Below are 25,133 nucleotides of genomic sequence, written 5' to 3' on the forward strand. Positions count from 1 at the left end.
GCATACAAAGTGTAGAGTCAGAAAAAGAGAGGCCCATAAACCTTTTTGAGATATTTTCTAAGCTATGGGATATGAAGACTATATAATAAATATATTCCTCATTATAATGTTCACATAGTTCACATAGTTCATTAGCTTTATGTAAAGTAGTGAACCAAAAATAAAAAGGGATGCCACTTGCTACTTACAGTTTGTCATAAATCAATGCTTTCACAAAATTTGACAACATACCTCCATCTCATTTGCTACTTAAAATTGTGTTGTGCTTTCCACATCTGAAACAAGGCAAATTTTATGTATAATATTTAAGTTAAACTAGTTATATTATCACGGGAATAAACTATCAGTTAAAAATATGGTCCTTAATTCTTTTAGAGACTAGACCAAACTTGAAGATGGCTTAAATAGAAAAACAGTCACATATATTAAACAAAATTCCTAGTGATTTTATGTTAACCTAATAGGAAAATATGATTAAAAAGTACACTAAGCATTAATCTGTTTCATACACATTATTTTAGAAGGGTGGCATTTAATTAGTACAAAGGTTAAAACAAGTCAAGTCAGGTTTTACAATAAATGAATGAACTAGAACAACTCTGTACTTTATAAAAGATGACTTTTTCACTTTCATGTGTTTCCATAAACTGAATTTTCCATTACCCACTTCTAGAAAAACAAATTTTAAAGTATTCCATGGTATTTTCATCATGGAATATTAAGCAAATAAGTAAAGAAAGAGGTATTGTCATAATGTCATGTAAAAATTCTACTGGGAAAATATTAGATAAAAAAACATCTTGTGTATATTATAACACAACAGTACTGTATTCATATAGACATGAGTATTCAGAAAATTTGAGAACTAATTTTCAAATTCAATTGTTAGATGCATGACTTTCTAGAATGAGAAATAAGGAAACCAATGTGTAACTCTTTAATTTTCATTTCTTTTAGGAAGCTAGCATTGGGGCATGCATTGTAGACCAGCAAGGTAAGCAGCTTCTCTGAAGCCAGCATCCTATATTAACGCATCGACTGCTCCGCTTTCTTTTTTTTTTTTTACTTTTATTTAGTAAATATAAATTTCCAAAGTAGTTTATGGATTACAATGGCTCCCCCCCCCATAATTTCCCTCCCATCGCACCCCTCCCATCTCCCACTCCCTCTCCCATTCCATTCACATCAAGATTCATTTTCAATTCTCTTCATATACAGAAGGTCGATTTAGTATATATTAAGTAAAGATTTCATCAGTTTGCACCCACACAGCAACACAAAGTGTAAAATACTATTTCAGTACTAGTTATAGCGTTACTTCACATTGGACAACAAACTAAGGACAGATCCCACATGAGAAGTAAGTACACAGTGACTCCTGTTGTTGACTTAACAATGTGACGCTCTTGTTTATGGCGTCAGTAATCTCCCTAGGCTCTAGTCATGAGTTTCCAAGGCCATGGAAGCCTTTTGGCTTTGCCGACTTTGATCTTATTCTGACAGGGTCATAGTCAAAGTGGAAGTTCTCTCCTCCCTTCAGAGAAAGCTACCTCCTCCTTTGATGGCCTGTTCTTTCTACTGGGATCTCACTCGCAGAGATCTTTCATTTAGGTCTTTTTTTTCCACAGTGTCTTGGCTTTCCATGCCTAAAATACTCTCATAGGCTCTTCAGCCATATCCGAATGCCTTAAGGGCTGATTCTGAGGCCAGAGTGCTGTTTAGGACATCTGCACTTCTATGAGTCTGCTGTGTATCCTGCTTCCCATGTTGGATCATTCTCTCCCTTTTTGATTCTACCAGTTAGTATTAGCAGACACTAGTCTTGTTTGTGTGATCCCTTTGACTCTTAGACCTATCAGTGTGATCAATTGTGAACTGAAATTGATCACTGGGACTAGTGAGGTGGCATTGGTACATGCCACCTTGATGGGATTGTATTGGAATCCCCTGGCATGTTTCTAACTCCACCATTTCTGGCAAGTCCGATTTCAGCTCTCTGATAATCCACCTGGGAAAGCAGCAAAAGATGCCCCGAGTGTTTGGGCCCCTGACACCCATGTGGGAGACCTGGGTGGAATTCCAGGCTCTGGCTTTGGCCAGGCCCAGCCCTGTCCATTGTGTCCATTTGGGGAGTGAATAATCAAATGAAGACCTCTCTGTCTCTCCCTCCCTCTATCTCTGCCTTTAAAATAAATGTCGTAAAAATGTAGTCAAATTTTGAAACATTTGTTTTTTAAGTTTGATCATAATTTAAAAAAATTATTTAATATAAACACATTTGTACAATTCACAAATACAGTTCTATGAAGTTATTAATTCTAATTACCCACTTAATTTTGAAATGTGAAGAAACATTTCAAAATATATTGCAGCTGTCTCTAGAATATTCTTGCTTAAATATTTTATATAAAAGTTATTATCTAATAAAATATCCCAACAGGCTTTAAATACTCCTACACATGACATAATAAACAGTTCATGGAGATCATGATAAAGTAATATAAATACCTTCATTCTGGCATGAAGGCAAATTTTCTTGACTCCTATATTTTTCAATGATCTGAAAACATCTTTCCCATAAAGTTGAGGTGTCAAGATCCTGAAGGGCAAACTTTAGAAATTGAACAATGTGTCAACAGCATCACCAAGTAGAATATGGGGGGAAAATAACTCACTACAATATGTTGGAAAGAACAGTTACTGGTAGAATCTTATGTTATCATAAATAAAAATTACATAAAGTATAAATCACATTCTTACATAATTTGAATGAAGGAACTACCAATGTAATATTATTTTCCTCAATAGTTCTCCTATATATATATTTCCTATGTATAATAGATGATATTATCTTATATTACACTCAAAAATATTTAATAGTATACGTTTTACATAGAAAAATGAGATGCCCTTCTTGAAAAGTTCCTTAATTTCATGTTAAAGAAACCGTAACTTTATAGAGAACATTTTGTAAAGCAATTTCAGCAAGATCATATGTGTTTTTAGATGACATGATTTATGTGGACAAACCTAAACACTCCACCAAAAAGCTGTTAGAATTGATAAACCAATTCAGTAAAGTTGCTAGTTAAAATATAAATATACAAAATCAAGTGCTTTTTCTAGGTTAATGATGAACTCACAGAAAAAGAAATCAAGAAAGAAATTTTATTCACTGTCAAAAAAGAAAAAAGAAATTTCATTCACAATAGGCACCAAAAAATCAACTGTTTAGGAATAAATTGAACCAAAGAAGTGAAAGGTTTATACAATGAAAAGTCTCAAACATTCAAGAAGAGGTCATTAAGGGCTGCAAAAAAATGGAAAGATACCACTTGCTCATGGATTGAAAGATTCAAAATCAGAATATGTTGGGAGGCAAGATGGCAGAATAGGAAGGGAGCACACTGATAGTCCGGGGAGAGACAGTTTAATAAAAGTGGAGATACTGCAGGTTCAAGGAAGAGTAGGGGAGGAAACAGCAGAAGAAACTCTTCCGGAATGCGTGATTCACAGTGGACCTGCATGGAGAGCGTGGGAGCCCACAGTTCGGGACACCAGCGGCAGACTCAACACACCAGCACTGGAACGCGAGCTGTGTGGAATTACTTCCCTTTTGAATCAAAAAAAGAAAGAGAGAGAGAGAGAGAGAGAGAGAGAGAGAGATATCTACCACGCCTAACCTGGGAGTGTCACCTTTGGCACACCAAACAGAGCTCTCAGGCCACACCCATCTCAAGCCTCTAAGGCTCCATCAAAAACAGACAGTCCACTTAATCTAGAGTCATAGTATAACAAGAAAAAGCACCACAGTGAAGAAACCAAATATCTCCAATATGCCAAATAACAAACGCAAAAACCAAGGTAATAAAAACAAGGAAGTCACCATGACGCCCCCAAATGAAAAAGACACCCCAATTCAAGATTATGAAGATGATGAGTTAGAAGAAATGCAAGAAGCAGATCTCAAAATATTGATAAGAACATTAAGAAGTTCTCAAAAACAAATTCTTGAACTACAGAAATCCTTAATGGACAAGATAGAAAATCTCTCTCGTGAAAATGAAATATTAAGGAGGAATCAAAATGAAACGAAACAACTAGTACAACAGGAAACTGGGATAGTGACGAGAAATCATAATGAAGTGAAGAATTCAATAGATCAAATGAAAAACACAATAGAGAGCCTTACAAACAGAATGGGTGAAGCAGAAGAGAGAATATCGGACTTAGAAGACAGAGAACAAGAAGGGATACAGTCAGACCAAAGAAAAGAAGAGGAAATTAGAAATCTAAAACATATTGTCAGGAATCTGCAGGATACTATTAAAAAACCCAACATTCGGGTTCTAGGAGTTCCTGAAGGCATGGAGAGGGAGAAAGGATTAGAAGGCCTTTTTAGTGAGATATTAGCAGAAAATTTCCCAGGTTTGGAGAAGGACAGAGAAATCCTAGTACAGGAAGCTCACAGAGCCCCTAATAAACACGACCAAAAGAGATCCTCACCACGACATGTTGTAATTAAACTCTCCACAGTGAAACATAAAGAAAAGATCCTAAAATGTGCAAGAGAGAAACGTCAGATTACTCTCAGAGGATCTCCAATCAGACTCACAGCTGACTTCTCATCAGAAACACTACAAGCTAGGAGGGAATGGCAAGATATAGCCCAGGTACTAAGAGAGAACAACTTCCAGCCCAGAATATTATATCCTGCAAAGCTCTCATTTGTGAATGAAGGTGAAATAAAGACTTTTCATAACAAACAGAAATTGAAAGAATTTGTCGCCACTCATCCAGCCCTGCAAAAGATGCTTAAAGATGTGTTACACACAGAAACACAGAAACACGGTCATCAATATGAAAGAAGGTAAAGGAAGGAAACCTCACAGCAAAAGATCACAGGGAATTCAAAGCATATATTACAACTTATCTTTGGCAAATGGCAGGACAAAGTTACCACTTATCAATAGTCACATTGAACATTAATGGCCTGAACTGTCCAGTTAAAAGACACAGATTGGCTGATTGGGTTAAGGAACAAAACCCATCTATTTGCTGCTTACAAGAAACACATCTTTCCAACAAAGATGCATACAGACTGAAAATGAAAGGCTGGAAAAAGATATACCATGCCAACCAAAATGAAAAATGAGCAGGCGTAGCCATCTTAATATCGGACAACATAAACTTTACCACAAAAACTGTTAAGAAAGACAAAGAGGGACACTATATAATGATTAAGGGATCAATACAACAAGAAGATATAACAATTATCAATGTATGTGCACCTAACTACAGGGCACCGGTTTATCTAAAAGATTTGTTAAGGGACTTAAAGGGAGACTTAGACCCCAATCCAGTAGTACTGGGGGACTTCAATACTCCACTCTCAGAAATAGACAGATCAACAGGACAGAAGATCAACAAGGATACAGTAGATTTAAATGACACTATAGCCCAAATGGATCTAACAGATATCTACAGAACTTTCAATCCTACAGCTAAAGATTTTACATTCTTCTCAGCAGTACATGGAACCTTCTCTAGGATTGACCACATACTAGGCCATAAAGCAAGTCTCAGCAAATTCAAAAGAATTAGAATTATACCATGCAGCTTCTCAGACCATAAAGGAATGAAGCTGGAAATTAGCAACTCAGGAATCCCTAGAGCATACGCAAACACATGGAGATTGAACAACATGCTCCTGAATGAACAATGGGTCATAGAAGAAATTAAAAGAGAAATCAAAAATTTTCTGGAAGTAAATGAGGATAACAGCACAACATACCAAAATTTATGGGATGCAGAAAAAGCAGTGTTAAGAGGAAAGTTTATATCAATAGATGCCTACATCAAGAAATTGGAAAGGCACCAAATAGATGAGCTTTCTATTCACCTCAAGGATCTAGAAAACCTACAGCAAACCAGACCCAAATCTAGTAGGAGAAGAGAAATCATAAAATCAGAGAAGAAATCAACAGGATTCAATAAAAAAAAAATTACAAAAAATCAGCCAAACAAGGAGCTCGTTTTTTGAAAAGATAAACAAAATTGACACCCCATTGGCCCAACTAACCAAAAAAAGAAAAGACCCAAATCAATAAAATCAGAGATGAAAAAGGAAACATAACAACAGACACCACAGAAATAAAAAGAATCATCAGAAATTACTACAAGGACTTGTATGCCAACAAACAGGGAAATCTATCAGAAATGGATAGATTCCTGGACACATGCAACCTACCTAAATTGAACCAGGAAGACATCGAAAACCTAAACAGACCCATAACTGAGACAGAAATTGAAACAGTAATAAAGGCCCTCCCAAAAAAAGAAAAGCCCAGGACCAGATGGATTCACTGCTGAATTCTACCAGACATTTAAAGAAGAACTAACTCCAATTCTTCTCAAACTATTCAGAATAATCGAAAAAGAGGGAGTCCTCCCAAATTCTATGAAGTCAGCATCACCTTAATTCCTAAGCCAGAAAAAGATGCAGCATTGAAAGAGAACTACAGACCAATATCCCTGATGAACATAGATGCAAAAATCCTCAATAAAATTCTGGCCAATAGAATGCAACAACACATCAGAAAGATCATCCACCCAGACCAAGTGGGATTTATCCCTGGTATGCAGGGATGCTTTAATGTGCGCAAAACAATCAATGTGATACACCACATTAACAGACTGCAGAAGAAAAACCATATGATTATCTCAATAGACGCCGAGATAGCATTTGATAAAATACAACACCCGTTCATGATGAAAACTCTAAGCAAACTGGGTTTGGAAGGAACATTCCTCAATACAATCAAAGCAATCTATGAAAAACCCATGGCCAACATCCTATTGAATGGGGAAAAGTTGGAAGCATTTCCACTGAGATCTGGGACCAGACAGGGATGCCCACTCTCACCACTGCTATTCAATATAGTTCTGGAGGTTCTAGCCAGAGCTATTAGGCAAGAAAAAGAAATTAAAGGGATACAAATTGGGAAGGAAGAACTCAAACTATCCCTCTTTGCAGATGACATGATTCTTTATTTAGGGGACCCAAAGAACTCTACTAAGAGACTGTTGGAACTCATAGAAGATTTTGGCAAAGTAGCAGGGTATAAAATCAATGCACAAAAATCAACAGCCTTTGTATACACAGGCAATGCCATGGCTGAGGAAGAACTTCTAAGATCAATCCCATTCACAATAGCTACAAAAACAATCAAATACCTTGGAATAAACTTAACCAAGGACGTTAAGGATCTCTACGATGAGAATTACAAAACCTTAAAGAAAGAAATAGAAGAGGATACCAAGAAATGGAAAAATCTTCCATGCTCATGGATTGGAAGAATCAATATCATCAAAATGTCCATTCTCCCAAAAGCAATTTATAAATTCAATGCAATACCAATCAAGATACCAAAGACCTTCTTCTCAGATCTGGAAAAAATGATGCTGAAATTCATATGGAGACACAGGAGACCTCGAATAGCTAAAACAATCTTGTACAACAAAAACAAAGCCGGAGGCATCACAATACCAGCTTTCAGGGCATTCTACAGGGCAGTTGTAATCAAAACAGCATGGTACTGGTACAGAAACAGATGGGTAGACCAATGGAACAGAATTGAAACACCAGAAATCAATCCAAATATCTACAGCCAACTTGTATTTGATCAAGGATCCAAAACCAATCCCTGGAATAAGGACAGTCTATTCAATAAATGGTGCTGGGAAAATTGGATTTCCACATGCACAATCATGAAGCAAGACCCCTATCTTTCACCTTACACAAAAATCCACTCAACATGGATTAAAGACCTAAATCTACGACCTGACACCATCAAATTATTAGAGAGCATTGGAAAAACCCTGCAAGATATAGGTACCGGCAATGACTTCTTGGAAAACACCCCAGAAGCACAGGCAGTCAAAGCCAAAATTAACATTTGGGATTGCATCTAATTGAGAAGTTTCTGTACTGAAAAAGAAACAGTCAGGAAAGTGAAGAGCCAACTGACAGAATGGGAAAATATATTTGCAAACTATGCAACTGATAAAGGGTTGATCACCAGAATCTACAAAGAGATCAAGAAACTCCACAACATCAAAACAAACAACCCACTTAAGAGATGGGCCAAGGACCTCAACAGACATTTTTCAAAAGAGGAAATCCAAATGGCCAACAGGCACATGAAAAAATGTTCAAGGTCATTATCAATCAGGGAAATGCAAATCAAAACCACAATGAGGTTCCACCTCACCCCAGTTAGAATGGCTCACATTCAGAAATCTACCAACAATAGATGCTGGAGAGGATGTGGGGAAAAAGGGACACTAACCCACTGTTGGTGGGAATGCAAACTGGTCAAGCCACTATGGAAGTCAGTCTGGAGATTCCTCAGAAACCTGAAAATAACCCTACCATTCAACCCAGCCATCCAAAGGAAATCAAATTGGCAAACAAAAAAGCAGTCTGCACATTAATGTTTATTGCAGGTCAATTCACAATAGCTAAGACATGGAACCAAACCAAATGCCCATCAACAGTAGACTGGATAAAGAAATTATGGGACATGTACTCTATAGAATACTATACAGCAGTCAAAAACAACAAAACCCAGTCATTTGGAACAAGAAGGAGGAATTTGGAAAACATCATGCTGAGTGAATTAAGCCAGTCCCAAAGGGACAAATATCATATGTTCTCCCTAATTGCCGACAACTAACTGAGCACCAAAGGGGAAACCTGTTGAAGTGAAATGGACACTATGAGAAACAGTGACTTGATCAGCTCTTGTCCTGACGGTTGATGTACAATGTAATACTTTATCCATTTTAGTATTTTTTTTTGTCCTAGTACCATTGGTTGAACTCTGTAATTAACACACAATTATTCTTAGGTGTCTAAATTTAACTGAAAAGTGATCCCTGTTAGGAATTTGGAAAACATTATGCTGAGTGAAGTAAGCCAATCCCAAAGGGACAAATGCCACTTGTTCTCCTTGATAGGTGACAACTAACTGAGCACCAAAAAGGAAACCTGTTAAAGTGAAATGAACACTATGAGAAATGGTGACTTGATCAGCCCTCACTCTGACTGTTGATGAGCAGCTTAATATGTTATCCCTCTTAGTATTTTTTTGTTTGTTCTACTTAATACTTTTGGTTGAATACTATAATCAATACACAATTCTTCTTAAGTGCTGAAACTTAACTGAAAAGTGATCGCTGTTAAATATAAGAGTGGGAATAAGAGAGGGAAGAGATGTGCAATTCGGGACATGCTCAAGCTGACTTACCTCAAACGGTAGAGTTAGAAACATACCAGGGGATTTGAATTCAATCCCATCGAGGTGGCATGTACCAATGCCATCTCACTAGTCCCAGTGATCAATTTCTGTTCACAATTGATCCTAATGATAGACTAAGAACCAAAGGGATCACATAAACAAGAATAGTGTCTGCAAATACTAGCTGATAGAATGAAAAAGGGAGAGAATGATCCAACATAGGAAATGAGATACACAGCAGACCCATAGAATGGCAAATGTCCTAACAGCACTCTGGCCTCATAATCAGCCCTTAAGGCATGCGGATCCAGCTGAAATGCCCATGAGAGTATTTCAGGCATGGAAAGCCAAGACACTCTGGGGAAAAAAAAAAAAAACCTAAATGATATATCTCCACGAGTGAGATCCCAGTGGAAAGAATGGGTCATCAAAGAAGGAGGTACCTTTCTCTGAAGGGAGGAGAGAACTTTCACTTTGAAAGTTTGCTTGTCTAAATAAGATCAGAGTCAGTGAACTCAGGGGGCTTCCATAACCTTGGCAGCTCATGACAAGAGCCTAGGGTGATTACTGATGCCATAAACAAGAGTGTCAATTTGTTAAGTCAACAACAGGAGTCACTGTGCACTTACTCCTCATGTAGGATCTCTGTCCTTAGTGTGCTGTACATTGAGATTTAATGCTATAACTAGTACTCAAACAGTATTTTTCACTTTATGTTTCTGTGTGGGAGCAAACTGTTGAAATCTTTACTTAATGTATACTAAATTGATCTTCTGAATATAAAGAGAATTGAAAATGAATCTTGATGTGAATGGAAGGGGAGAGGGAGCAGGAAAGGGGAGGGTTGGGGGTGGGAGGGAAGTTATGGGGGGAAAGCCATTGTAATCCATATTCTGTACTTTGGAAATTTATATTCATTAAATAAAAGTAAAAAAAAAACAATACATAGAATGATGGAACTGACCAGAGAGCTCAGAAATCAATCTGCATACATACAAGCCAACTGATTTTTGACAAAATTGCTCAGACCAAACAGTGGAAGTAGGGATAGTCTCTTGAACAAATGGTGCAAGCAAAACTGGATTTATATGTGTAGAAGAATGAAATTAGATCCATACCTATCACCGTATTCAAAAATAAACTCAAGCTGGATAAAAGACTTAAATTTTAGACCTGAGACTATGAAGTTGCTGGAAGAACACATAGCAAAATCACTCCAAGACACTGCTGTAGGGGATGGCTTATTGGATAAGATCCCCAAGCACAGCCAACAAAAGCAGAACTAAATAAATGGGGCTATATCAGACTCAGCAGCTTTTGCACAGCAAAGAAAATAATCAGTAGAGTGAAGAGACATCCAAAAGAATGGGGAAATATTTGCAAATCACCTTTCTGACAAAGGATTAATATTCCAGATGTATCAGTAACTTTAAAAACTCAACAATAATAAATAATCCAGTTGAGAAATGGGCAAAGGACTTTAATAGACAGTTCTCAAAAGAAGAAATACAAATGGCCAACAAATATGTGAAAACAGGCTCAGCATCCCAAGCCATCAGGGAAATGCAAATCAAAACCACAATGAGCTATCACCTCACCCCTGTCAAAATGGCTAAAATCCAAAACAGAGAGCAACGAGTACTGGTGAGGATGTAGAGAAAGGAGAACACTATTTTTGGAAATATAAATTACTGAAGCCACTGTGGAAAATAGTGTGGAGATATCTGAAAAAAAAAAAAACAAACTAGAACTAGATTTGCCATATGATCCAACAATCCCACATTGGGTATATCTCAAAGACTTGAATACTATTAAGAGATACCTTCATAATTATGTTCATAGAAGCTCTTCACAAGAGCCAACATTGGGAATCAATGAAGGTGTCCACCATCAGAAAAATGGATAAAGAAAATGTGGTAGATATACACAATGGGATATTATTTAGGTATAAAGAAGAGAAGGAAATTCTACCACTTGAAGCCAAATGGATGCCACTGGAGGACATCAGGATGACTGAAATAAACCAGACCTAGAAAAACAAATACTGCATGCTCTCCTTTATTTGTAGGAGCTAAAATTAAAAATAAAATAGAAGAAAAAAGAAATGTCTATGTGTATTAGCATTACTGAAAAGACTGTTTGGTAAACTTTTGTTATATATCTTTGTGAATCCAGTGGTTAAATGTGTTATATTACTGTAGTTTCAATGATCTGTGACTACTTCAGAATTTATTGTACATTATTTTTATACCATTGTCTATTTTTCCCACTAAACTAGGGTCTTTTGATTTTGCTTGTTAAACTTCTTATTCTGGGAAGTGTTAAGCCTTCGTACTGCAATGTAAATTTGAAATGTTATCTCAAAAACTAAAAATAAGGGGGGGAGGAAAAAGTTTGGGAGGGAGAGATGGGGAGAGTGTAAAGGTGGAGGGGAATGTTATTAGGTCCTTAGGACTACATGTACAAAGTAAAATGAGTCTGTTAAAAACTAATTAAAAGTTAAAATAAAAAAAACACTTAAAATTTTTAGAAATTTTAATGCAATCAATAAACCCCAGGATTGGGGGGAAAATGAATACATGGATGCACAAATGGGCATTGTGGTGTGACAGGATGACATCAGAGTATCTAGGGATCAGCTTTCATCCATTATTCAAATCCAGCTTCTTATTGGTGTGCCTGGATGGCAGCAGATTGTGGCAATGATGCCTGGGTTTATGCTACACTTGTTAGAGACCCAGTTGGAGTTCCAGGCTCCTGATTCAGCCTGGTCCATCCTGGCAGTTGTCAACATTCAGGGAGTGAATCACTGGATGGAAGATTTCTTGCTCTCCCTGTTGCGCTATCATTCACATATATAGATGCATGGATGGATGGATGGATGGATGGCTAACTGAATGTTAAAGTAATGGGTACTTGTAGAAGTGGCCTCCCTTTACAAAAATTCTCCTCCAGGTTTTCTTTCATTCTTTACTGCTTTACACCAGATATGACAGCTGAGGACAACTGCCTTTGATATAAAATCTCATAGTGTAAAACCAAATATCCAGAGTATAGGGAGGGATCTTCCCTTCAAAGAGCAATTAGTCAAAGGGCCTTGAGTGTTGAATACTGTTTTCATCCTTACTGGTAGGAGGTTGTTGTGGTTCAGCTCATACCCACAAGTGAAAACTTTCAAATATTAGATGACCTTTTACAAGACACTTTCATGGCAGGTATTTGGTGCAGAGCTTAAAATGCTGCTTGGGTCACCTGAGTCCAGTGTCAGATGACCAATTTATGTGCAGGCTGCTGTAATTCCAATGAACTCAGAAAGGGAAAGGGAGTGCCACTTGCTACCTAAAAGTCAACAATTCCAACAAGAAAATTACTAAAAAGATCAATATGAAACCAAAATTGAAATGTGTTTTTCTCCCTTGAGTTTGCAGTCTTTCTGAAAATTCTTTTTAAATAACACTTGAAAGATGGAGAAGAGTTGGAGGGATATTTCAGAAAGTGAACTCCATAGCAGTAACAAAGCACATCAAATACAGAAACAAATGTACTCACTCAGTAATGATGTACTGACAGGCTATGGCTAAATTATACTTGAGATTGCTGCTCAGAAAATAATGCAGCATTGTCTTTTAGAGATTAATGTCATAGCTATGAACACTGCACATATGCACACCTCTCTATAGTTTTTCAGTGATTATTGGTATGTTGAAATTATAGTTTTGACATCCTGCTGTATTTGAGGGAGAACTCAAATCTTTTATAAATCAGTATGTGGGACTGGCACTGTGGCACAGCAAGTTAAGCTGCTGCCTGCAGCTCTGGCATCCCATATGGGTGTGAGTTCAAGTCCTGACTGCTCTGCTTCCATGCAGTCTATCTCCCTGCTCATGCACTTGGGAAAGCAGTGGAAGATGGTCCAAGTGTTTGTAAGCTGTCAGCCATGTCGGAAACCTGGAAGAAGCTCCTGGCTCCCGGCCTCAGCTTGGCCAAACCCCAGCCATTGTGGTCATTCAAAGAGTGAACCAGTGAATGGAAGACTGATTTGTATCTCTGCCTCTCTTCTCTCTCTATAATTCTGTCCATCACATAAATATTTTAAGAAGTAGGAAATATGTACTGAGTTTAAACAAAATAAAAAGTTAGTTTGCCCATTTAAACTGTTGTAGTTCAAGATAGAATTATAACTATTTTAACATACAGAGGAAATTATACTTGCCAGTTTATAAATTACATTGTTTTTATAATTTTGCAAATATTTTTACAGTTTTACAAGTATTAAATACATGTATTTTGTTGCAGAGAAAAGAATTTGGAAGCAGTTTCTTGACAAGCAGATAAGTTTTACCCTATAAAAACTGGTCTCAATATTTTATATTTCAATGGTCAACAAAGATTTCTATATGCAAAATATCCAATCAGTGGATAATTTTCAGGCTAATTTTCATTCTTGTTATTTTATAATAATGTATTTGTATAACAAATAATAAAATTATAGAATCACTTATACACAGGCCAAAACATGCTCGGATTAAATTAGAATTCCAGTTTGGAATGAAAATTTAGCAAAAAACATACATGTAGCCATTTATTATCACTGTAAGTGTGTTAAGTGGCAAGGTTAAACTTCATATAATGGTGAGATTCAAAAAATGCTCAATGTTAGGAACATGGAGAAACCTTGCTTTAACAACAGTCATAGTGAAATCATAGGTGAAGGCATTATGTGATGGTGCACAAAACTTAAAAGTGTCTTGGACCACAAGTGAAAATCAAGTTAAAGATATATTAGCAGATCTCAAAGTATATCTTTAATTACTAGGTAAAAATATTCAATTATCAAAACCTAACTTAAAGCAGTTTTGAAATGTTTGCAAATATGTCAGTTTAGTTGTATTTGTTAAGTTTATTAAATAGTTGCAAAATATTGAGGATGGCTCTGTGGCATAGTGGACTAAGCCTCTGCCTGCAGTGTTGAAATCCCATACAGGTGCTGGTTCTTGTCCCCATTGCCCCTCTTCTGAGCCAGCTCACTGCTATTGCCTGGGAAAGCAGTGGAAGATGGTCAAGGTACTTGGACCCCTGCACCTGCATGGGAGACTTGGAGAAAGCCACTGGTTTCTGACTTCAGATTGGCTAGGCTCCAGCTTTTGCACCCATTTGGGGAGTGAATCGCAAATGGAAGATCTCTCTGTCTCTCCCTCTGTCTGTATCTCTGCTTCTCAAATAAATAAATATATATTTAAAAATTAGCTGCAACATGCGTTTCATGTCTACATTAATGAGGATAATTACAACCATTACTAGCATACATATGTCAATCAAACTAAGTACTTCAACAAACTAAAAATAAGAAGTATATGAACAACCTGAAACCCAAGGGGAAAGAGGCAATATATCTAACCGTGTCCAAAGACTCTGCAGTGTTGTGATGTGAAGCCTGAGTTGCTGAAGTAGGAGTCTCCAAGTTTTGTTGTGGAGTAAGATCTCTGCTGAGCCAGAAACTATTAGCACGACTTCCAACGCTATGTGACGCTACTGAAGTTTGCGTAGAAACAGTCTGCGTAGAAACAGACTTGGTTAATGTTCCAGTCTGTTGTTTCTCCAGGAGAAAATTTTTAGTTCTGACCTCTGCTAACACTTCATTAGCTCTGCGAAGATTGAAAGAACCAATGTTTAGTATTTCATTTTCCCCTTAATAATTCTTACATGAATTTCATTTTTTAAAAGAAAGAGTCAATGGGCATGCACAATAAACAGTGTTTTAATACTGAAAATGTGTCAGAGCACAGTTTCTGTATAATTAAGGCCTTTTAATTTTTAAAGTTGAAAATTTCACAACGTGACTCAAACCCTGTACAAGGGAGAAGGATGCCTGTCAATGCTGTATGACTGATCCGGTGACATCTGCTTCCTCCCAAAAGGCTCTATTCTCAAAAATCCTTGCGCATGCCATTAGAAATATTTTATTTAAATAACAATTCTGATATAATGGATGTTGATTTCTTCGATGCTAGTAAACATTTTCTAATATATAAATATTTCAAAACATCATGTTTTGCCACTTAAATATATGAAACAGTAACTTTTTAAAAAGGATAGAAAACTAAGTTAGAGATTTAGAATACCACCAAAGACATTTTCAGGTGCTTACTTTCGACAGCCCTGCTTTTTTCACCCACTTTTTGGGAGAAATTAAGCAAATGCTTGATTTTTGGCATTGAGAGATAACTCAGAACAACAATGACTGTGGGGAATGAGATAGCCAAGTAAGTATTCAGCAACAACTAAAGCAGCTAGGAAGACATCAAAGGTGGGACTTGCTCTTTCTTTCTTCCAGACACTATACTTTCCTTCCTCTCTTTCTTAATCTTTCTCAAGGCGTCCTTTGGTAGTAATACCAATGATCACAATAAAGGAAAGGTAACTAGACAAGTGCCATATTGTACCAACAGGTGGAGGAGGGGGAGGAAGAGATGCTAGACACTTAAGTTGTAATCTTGAACTTAAGTTAACAGAGTTGTTAACATTTACATAAATTGTTCTGCACTACAAATTTACTGGTAATTTCATTTACCAACATTATTTTCCAAAATCACTTTGTCTAGGTAGATTATATCCTTACTAATCTCAGGAATCTCTTTCACTAAGAATTATGCTTTAGTGGCAAATTAGCGAATGTAAGCTATTGTCTGCAATTCTATGTTTTGACTTACTCATTCACTTGCTTTGAAAAAGCTTCTACACCCTGAATGATCTCATCTTGTTTGCTTATCAAAGCTTCAAATCCCTCTAGAAGGAGTTGCTTATATTCCTCCAATTCTTTAGAAATGGCTTCCTGAGGAGCTTTCATTTTGGAGAGTGTAGATATCCCAACATGGATTCTCTGTTCTTTTTGTATACTTTTTGAAATGTCATCACTCTCCATTAGATACTCGGAACTTTTTTGAGATGATGCTTTTTTCTAAAGCAAAATAAAAAGGTAATTTAAAAAAATCATTAAAATATATATTAATGTTTTTATTTATTTCTTTTAGTTTTGAATCAGTGATTCTCAGAGAAATTTTAAAGTAAAAAACAAGCCAAAGTTTAAAATATTTATCTTCAATACACATTGAATGAAATTTGAATTATAATGAAAACAATACCATTATTACATTACTACTCATGTAAATTAGTTATCAAAGAATATAAGCATTGATTAAAAGTGAATAGCAATTAAAGCAACTAAAACTACACTATAATTCCTAAATTCCATTTTTCCCCTTGAGGTTAATGAGAAATCACAATTCAGAGGATAAAAGTTTATGATGTGATTTGTATACTTTTGTGAATGAAAATGTTTCAGTCAATGAAACTGACTTGTCATCATTTGATGTTTTCCACAAAATAAGGGCACATATTAAACAATAGCAAGAAAAAAGCTTGATGGAGTTTCCCTGGTACTGAGAGGAGAAGGAATCATTTCCCTCAAATAAAACCATTAACTGATACTTAAAAGTAGTACATTTAGAGCATGTCTACAAACCCTTTGACAATTTTTCCATGAAATTTTCTCTCCTGAATGTGAGCTGGACAAGGCACTGTGTATCTAGTGAACAGAATAGGGCACACATGCTAGTGACTTTTGCTAGGCTGTAAAATGTGATGCTGCTTCCACCTGAATCTCTCAAGCAAACTCGGACTTAGAAATTAGCCACCCAAAGACGAGAAAGTGAAACAACATATTGATATTCCAACTGATGTCCCAGGTAAGGTCCAAAAAAAGCAACTATCAACACCAAACAAAGCTGGCATTGTGTACAGTATATTGAGCTGCTGGCTGTGATGCTGGAATTCCATACTGGAGCACTGGTTCAACTCCTTGGTGTTCTGCTTCTGGTTCAGCTCCCTACAAATGTGCCTGAGAGGGCAACAGAAGGTGGTGCCCCAGATACACTACATGGTGACACTAGATACAGGGAGTTGTAACTTTAGGAAATTGAAACAAAGACTACAATAGGTTAAATGTCTTCAGACCAGAGGGAGGTGGAAGCTGAAAGGGCCTACAAAAGAGGAGGAATGAAAACCAAAAGGACATCAAAGAGACTGTGTGGAAACTTGAGGTTCTGAAGGAACTGTCAAGAAAGGATACCAAGACCTGGAAGACAAGGGCCCCATTCTTCAGGAATCTGAAGGTAAAACTGATGTGAGAGAGAAACTAAAGAAAGACTACCAAATTTAAAGGAGCTATGACTTATTGGGTTCAAGTATCTAAATCCATATATGTGAATTACAGCATCTCCACATAACAAATCACCATGCAATTGTTAAAAAAAATAAAATAAAATAAAAGGTGGTTTCTGGAATAAAATCAAATCCAGAGGGCTGCTAGGCAAACAGGATCCAGAGATGAAGCAAAGATGATGACTGTACAATGGACAATAAAACTTCAGAAAAACTTTAGGTGGTGCCTCAAATCACCGTATGGGTCTTAGGAGTTAAAGAACATTCACGATACTGTCCTATTCTGGCTCTTCTGGAAGCCCAAGGTGAAGAGATTATGTCAAAAAGATTCGTGGGAGTGGGCATCAGAGTGCTTTTGTTTTTTACTTGCCTATTTCTCCTGAGTCTACCATTCTGCCAATGTAGACACTGGAAGGAAGCAGGGATGGCTCAAGTAATTGGGTTCCTATAAATCACATGGGACCCCTGGCTTGAGTTCCCAGCTCTTAGCTTTGGCCTCACATGAGATCTGGTTATTTTAGGAGTAAACCAGTGAATGGGAATGTTTTGTGTGCTCTTTATCTTGCTTTCACTCACACACTCTCTCTCCCCTAACTTCTTCTTTGTCTCAGGTAAAATCAAATTTTCAAAAGGCAGTATTTCTGAATATTTATTGTCTAATAGGATGAACTCCAATAAAATCACAGGAGGCTCCATTTTTCCAGAGGGTTGTATTAGAAAATCCAGTAGTTTCTAGTTTGCAATAAAAATAGAGAGAGGTAAGAATTAAAGGACTCCTCTGACCTTGGAAGTTTGTTTTCTCTTTTTTTTGACAGGCAGAGTGAACAGTGAGAGAGAGAGACAGAGAGAAAGGTCTTCCTTTACCGTTGGTTCACCATCCAATGGCTGCTGCGGCTGGTGCACTGCGGCCGGCGCACCATGCTGATCCGAAGGCAGGAGCCAGGTGCTTCTCCTCGTCTCCCATGGGGTGCAGGGCCCAAGCACTTGGGCCTTCCTCCACTGCACTCCTGGACCACAGCAGAGAGCTGGCCTGGAAGAGGTCATACATTTTTATGTATCAAATATAATATACATATATATATACATATATATACATGCAATAGGTACATATATATATTTAAAACAGTTAAATGCATACAGTATATACAGTATATATACACTATATACTGGAGGGATACACAAAGAAAATTAGCACATCTCATGAAATATTTTATAGCTAAAAAATATAAATTTTAATTTTATGAAAGAATGATGCTGATATATTTTAAATATTTGAATATTTGGATGTTTAAGAGAAGATCGTTACCAAAAATGGAAACATTATCAAAGACAGCAAATGCATCTCCAGAAAAAGAAGCTGAAGATACATTAAGAAGAATTCAGTTGACATTATGTGCCAGGGCATTGTTATTACTGTTTATGAAATCATGAAACAGAAAATGTTATATTTTGGGATTCAAAAAATATAAAAGGTTCCAGATGGTTCTGCGAGTTTCAGAAGTAAACTTTTGCAGGGTACAGTTCAATTATGAAAACATAAGAAAATGTGTATTTAGGCTTTAATGTAGTCAAACTATAGATAAGTTAATTAAAGGATAATTGATATAACCTGAAATACTAAAATCTTACTGAGTTATCTTGTCTCCTAAATCACCATTTTTCTTCATCTCTTCATCCAGTTTGTCCTGCAGAGCTTGATTTAACTCAGCAAGCAGCATTATGTGTTGCTGTTCATCTTTAGACTTAAGAAAATGTGAAAATTATTTTTTAAAATATAGGCTTCTTTCTAAAAGTATTATTCCCCGTGAGTTAATGAGTAATATTCTATAAAATCTGATGATAATCAGATTTCAAAAATAATGACTTCCCAAAAAAGAGTTCAGGTTGACTTACACTTTCAACACTATCTTTTGTGGATTTCAAATTATCAAAATTCATTCATTAAAGATAGAGGTACGGTGGCTATGATGCTACTAGAGATTTCTGCAACCCAAATCAGAATGTCTGCATGGAGTTTGGCCAACTTGGATTCTAATCTAGCTTCCTGCTAATGAACACTCAGTGAAACAGCAAATGATGTCTCAAGTACTTGGATCCTGCACCTACATGGTAGAACTGGATTGAATTCTGGGCTCCAGCTCTAGGCTACTGTAGGTATTTCAGTAGTGGACCCATAAATGAAAGATCTCTTTCTCACCCCCTCTCTCATCCTCACCTTGTCCCTCTCTTTCTGTCTTTCTAGTAAAAATGAAAAACAAATACAGAGTTTAAAAAACCCAAATACTGTTAATGAATTATTTTTAACAGCAACTTTTTATTTTTTAAAAATTTTTTAAAGATTATTTTATTTATTTAATTGATAGGTAGAGTTACAGACAGTGAGAGGGAGAGACAAGAGAGAAAGGCCTTCCATTGGTTCACTCCCCAGATGGACACAATGACCAGAGCTGTGCCAATCCAAAGCCAGGAGCCAGGTGCTTCTTCCAGGTCTCCCATGCGCATGCAGAGGCAGAAGCACGTGGGCCATCTTCTGCTGCTTTCCCAGGCTATAGCAGAGAGCTGGATTGGAAGAGGGGCAGCCAGGACTAGAACCAGCACCCATATGGGATGCCAGTGCCGCACGCAGAGGATTAATTACTGTGCAATGTAGCTGGCCCGTAAACAGCTATTTTTGAAAGAGTGGTTACATTTTACATTCTAAAGATTCCCTAGAAACTTTTGTCCAAAAACTTGAATATTCAAGATATTCCAGGTTTAATTAAATCATATGCTACTAATAGGATTTTTGGAAAAATTCACATTTGATTCTTACTACATATTTCATCTTCACCTGATTTCAGGATGAGATAAACAAGATCATTTTTTAACCGTGTTTAGAAGCTTCTTTTTTTTCCTTTGACATTAATGACTTAACTTTAAACAAAGTTTACCTTTTCTATAAAATACAAGTATTTACCAAGTTTGATTCTTGTGTTTTTTTTTCTGTACTGTCCTATGTGAATGCATGGCCTGATACACAGATAATTGTGGGGTCACATAGATGACTGTGCAACTCCCTGGCCCTAAATATGTTTTCCAAGGGTATAATTCAATGCAATATTTTTGAGACATATCCAGGATGCTTTGTTTAGTGCTTCCACTGCTTTCATCCACAGCAGCAGTAGCAATTAGTGATTAGACCTTTCTCTTGGCTCCCATAAGCCCACTTCACTTCTAAATGCAGTGACTGCTGGATTCTACTCAACCACTCTTTGTATTCCATTTCTAAGTCTGTCTCAAAAGCTCCTTAAGTCTCAATGCTTCACCTGAAGTTGCTTAATCTATACTCCTAGGCCTCACTTCATCGCTCAGGCCATTTCTTACTTCTCTTTCATTTCTCATAGGTTAAATCTTCAACTACACCCACACAAACCGTTACCTGATGGGGATTACCTTTGCAGACAACTAGTCTAGTACATTTGCTAATGATTCTAAAGGGTGTGTCTTTGATCCTAGCATTGTTTTCTAATATTGATACTAGATATGTTAGGATGTTGACCAGCATACTTCATGTTGAAATTCTTTTCTAATGCAAGACTTTTTACAGGCATCATATTATGGGTCACTTCCATTTTCGTTGGAATCCCCTCTGCCATAGATACAACTTTAGCAGTCTGTTGAGGTTCTCTTCAGACATAAACCTAACTATATTACTTGGAGGCCTGAGTCAGATATCTCTATTTCCCAATCCAATTCTTCTCTTCCAAGTTGTGTCCATAAAATATATCAACCCAAGTACTCTCTGGTAGATGAGAACCTCCATTTGTGAGATGAGAACCTTCTGGAAAATTAGTTACTATTGAGTTGGTCAAATGCCATCGATTATTATACTTTTGACAGAGGGTACCCTTGAAAGTGACTAATAATTCTATGCCATATTCCTAAGTCATTGCTACAAGAATTTACAGAAAATACCTCAAGAATTATGAACAAGCTTAAGAGCCATTGCACACTGATATGAACTGAATAAAGTAAGCCTGTGTAAAGGTTGATGAGCACAGTAGGGGAAAAGCTTGTTTTTATACATGCTGTCGTGGTAGCACTATGTCACTCTGCAAAACCATGTCATAGTAGTCATTTTTATCTTTTCTCTTACAACTATTTCCTTTTAAAAATCCAGAGAAGGCCGGTGCCGCGGCTCACTAGGCTAATACTCCGCCTTGCGGAGCCGGCACACCGGGTTCTAGTCCCGGTCGGGGCACCAGATTCTGTCCCGCTTGCCCCTCTTCCAGGCCAGCTCTCTGCTGTGGCCTGGGAGTGCAGTGGAGGATGGCCCAAGTACTTAGGCCCTGCACCCCATGGGAGATAGGAGAAGAACCTGGCTCCTGCCATTGGATCAGCATGGTGCGCTGGCCGCAGCGCGCTGGCCGCGGCGGCCATTGGAGGGTGAACCAACGGCAAAGGAAGACCTTTCTCTATGTCTCTCTCTCACTGTCCACTCTATCAAAAAATAAAAAACAAAAATCCAGAGGAAGTATATTCCATGGTGAAAATAATGCTTCCACAATAATTTAGTATCCATTCTTGATGAGGAATTAAATTTATAGTCTCAAAATAACTCATTCTCAAGGGCTCACTGAAGAGTTAGGATTACAGTTGGAATTCAGAATCATACATGTATCATTACTCAACTTTCATGGCAGTGTAAAAGACGTTAACAATATAAGCAAGGACACCAAAAGATAGCCACACACCAGTTTTCAGATAACATATATTTGGAGTACCCAAAAGGATAGATATAACTAGAATATCTATCAATGGATAAAGAGATATACAAAATGTACTATGAATACAGTACTGACTTTACATTGCATTTTCTAATACTTATATGAAAAATATATGCCAAAGTCTCACAAATACATTTTAATACAGCATAAAGTATTTATCTTAATGTCTTCTAAACTATCTTCAATATATACAAGGAAAAGTGACATGCACATCAGATATTTTCCTCTGAGTTACATTTCTATTTAGAGAAGATTATCTCCTATGAAAAAAACAAAATGCTATGTAAAACTAAGGGTTACATTGCTATGTACAAAGTAGCTGACAAGTACTGGAAACAGTTATGCCTGTAAGAGATAAAAATGTCACAGAATTAAAAGCTTACTGAAAAAAAGGGAAATTTGGGCCTCGATCTGCATAAACAAGGTTAGATGAACAGAAACTAAAAGGAAGAGTGGACAGCACAAAGAAAAGTGGAGAGATGGCAAACAGGTACAGTTAAGCCAGAGATGGATAGAATCCAATGGCAAGGAGGAAAACACTAATTCTCACAAAATTACTCACAAACGAATGCTCAAAGCAGCATTAATAATAGTCAAAAAGTAGAAACCACCTAAATGTTAATCCACTGATGAACTGGGTAATTTATACAACAGAATAGTATTGCACTATATAATACAAGAATATTTGACAATAAAAAAGTACTAACACAAGCTACAACATGGCGAACCCAGAAAATACCTAAATACAAGAAGCCAGTCATAAAGAACTACATACTGTAGGACCCTATTTATATGAAATGTCTCCTTGGAGACCTGAGAAAAATTTGATTGCCCAGGACTAGGGAAGATAGAGGAGTTGATTGGCGATGGGTAACTGGTATAAGGTTTCTTTCTAGGTTGCTAAGCATGTGCTAAAGTTGATAGTTGTGATGGTCATATAACTCTGGGAAATATCCTAAGGGTCAGTGAATTTTATTAAATTAAATGGATGAACTTATTTAAAATATATGAGGTTACATTAAAAGGTTTGTGGAAATAATGGACTTAACAGATAAGTTCATTTTCATGCAACTTTTTTAAACCAATGCCTATTTTTCATAGTGTACATTTAGGAAGCTCCCTTGTATCTCAACACATTGATTTTAAAAAGTATAGTGGCAAGATCTAGACAATTCTCTAGTTCAGATGTATTTACATCTGTATATGAATACATGAATAGCCTAACATGTATGACAAATTTTTCCAATAGATTGTAAATTAATCAAAACATATGAATTTTGTCTAAGAGTATAATGGAGTTTCTATAGAATTTGTTCTATAGAATTTATTCTGAAATATATGAAATAAAGATACACAGGCTAGGTATACATTCAAAAAATAGAAAATTTTTGGAGCATTTCATTACATTTTATTCTGTGATTTAATAGGTTTTGTTTCCACATAGCCATAGGAATATAATATTACAATATTGTTAACACAACAAAATGTCTCTCAACTTCCATGAGAAATGCTATGTAATCCTCAATTTTCCTAGGGGCATTATTTTAAAAAGAGTGAAATTACAAGAAGGGCCAAGTGAATGTCAGAAATTTAAGAAATAAATTCACTGTAATGACAAAAGTGTACTGCAATGATACAGAAAATTTTAAAAAGCTGTATTTATTGAAATTCACATATAAAAAGTTACATTCTTTATCCAGCTACAGAATTTTTCTTCCACATGTTGAATATCTTATGGGCTTATCTTTGATTTTACTTCATTTGTTCTTACATCCTTTGTCTCATCTTTTTACAGAGGGTAATAATGAACTATGAGCTCCAGTAATATCTCTGATATTATCCTTGAGGGTGTCAGCCAGTTGCTACTGAAAATGTTTCACCTCTACCTAATAAGATATTTTTGTCACTACTTTATAATTTTATTGTTAAATCATAGTTGGAACATTTAATTCCAAGGTACACTCAGCCTATAACAGACTTGTGATAGTCTGACTTCTGATTTTTCATGTTTATGACTGTGCACAAGTGATACACATTCTCTAGGACACACACTCTGAATTTGGAGCATTTCCCAAGTTGGGGATATGCAGACACTGCTCTCCCATGACACTGAACAGCAGCAGTTAAACAGCTCCCAGTCAACCACAATCACAAGCAAGGATGTTGGCAAGACTAGGTGTAGTAAGTGCATTTTTCACTGAGGATATTTTCAATTTAACAATGAGTTTATTAGGGTGTAATCTGTACTTTGAAAAATATCACCACATGTTTCAATTCATCTCCTTCAGTTCATGTATACATTCCTGTTGAATGTAATATGGGGAATGAAGCAACAGAAGGAAGATCTTTGTCTCTCCTTCTCACTGTCTGTAACTCTACCTCTCAAATAAATAAATTAAAAAAATAAAAATTATTTGACAATAAATAGAAAGAAGTTCTGATACATGCCACAACATGAATCAACTGTGAAATTATTATGCTACCTGCTAGAAGCCAGTTACCAAGAAAAATATACTGTAGCACCCTATCTATAAGAACTGTCAAGAACAGGTAAATCTGTAGAGACCTGAAGAAAGTGATTGCCTAGGACTAGAGAAGACAGAGGGACTGAAGTGGTTATTGATAACTTATACAAGGCTTATTTTGATGGTGAAAAATATGCCTAAGTTTACAGTGGTAATGGTCATACAATGCTGGGAATACAGTATCGGACATTGAATTTTATTAGTTTAAACATGTGAAATTTATTGTATGTGAAATATTTGAGGGTGCTGTAATAACTGTATGAGAAAATGAGTTTAAGAGAGAAGTTATTTTGGTGTAAAACTTTTTAAACCAATGTGTT

At 36.5% G+C, this 25,133-nt stretch overlaps 1 protein-coding gene across 6 annotated transcripts in view; it reads right to left on the minus strand.

Annotated features, from left to right (window-relative positions):
* Positions 1-25,133, minus strand: part of LOC138844887 (uncharacterized) — a 138,613-nt gene that overhangs the window by 17,153 nt on the left and 96,327 nt on the right. For 2 of the 6 annotated variants that reach the window (XM_089311807.1, XM_089311806.1), the window contains exons 33-38: positions 19,152-19,264; positions 18,387-18,552; positions 16,013-16,260; positions 14,701-14,947; positions 2,509-2,611; positions 232-275 (exon numbers count right to left, since the gene is read on the minus strand). In XM_089311807.1, coding sequence (XP_089167933.1) covers positions 250-275; positions 2,509-2,611; positions 14,701-14,947; positions 16,013-16,260; positions 18,387-18,552; positions 19,152-19,264 — 903 coding nt within the window. In that variant the 3' untranslated portion in view covers positions 232-249. Of the gene's footprint in view, positions 1-231; positions 276-2,508; positions 2,612-14,700; positions 14,948-16,012; positions 16,261-18,386; positions 18,553-19,151; positions 19,265-25,133 lie in introns of those variants that run through there. The other 4 variants (XR_016219187.1, XM_089311808.1, XR_016219189.1 and 1 more) reach the window with 4 other exon arrangements.

Source organism: Oryctolagus cuniculus, chromosome 13, assembly GCF_051225735.1.
Source record: "Oryctolagus cuniculus isolate XC-2025 breed Fujian yellow rabbit chromosome 13, ASM5122573v1, whole genome shotgun sequence".
Taxonomy (NCBI): domain Eukaryota; kingdom Metazoa; phylum Chordata; class Mammalia; order Lagomorpha; family Leporidae; genus Oryctolagus; species Oryctolagus cuniculus.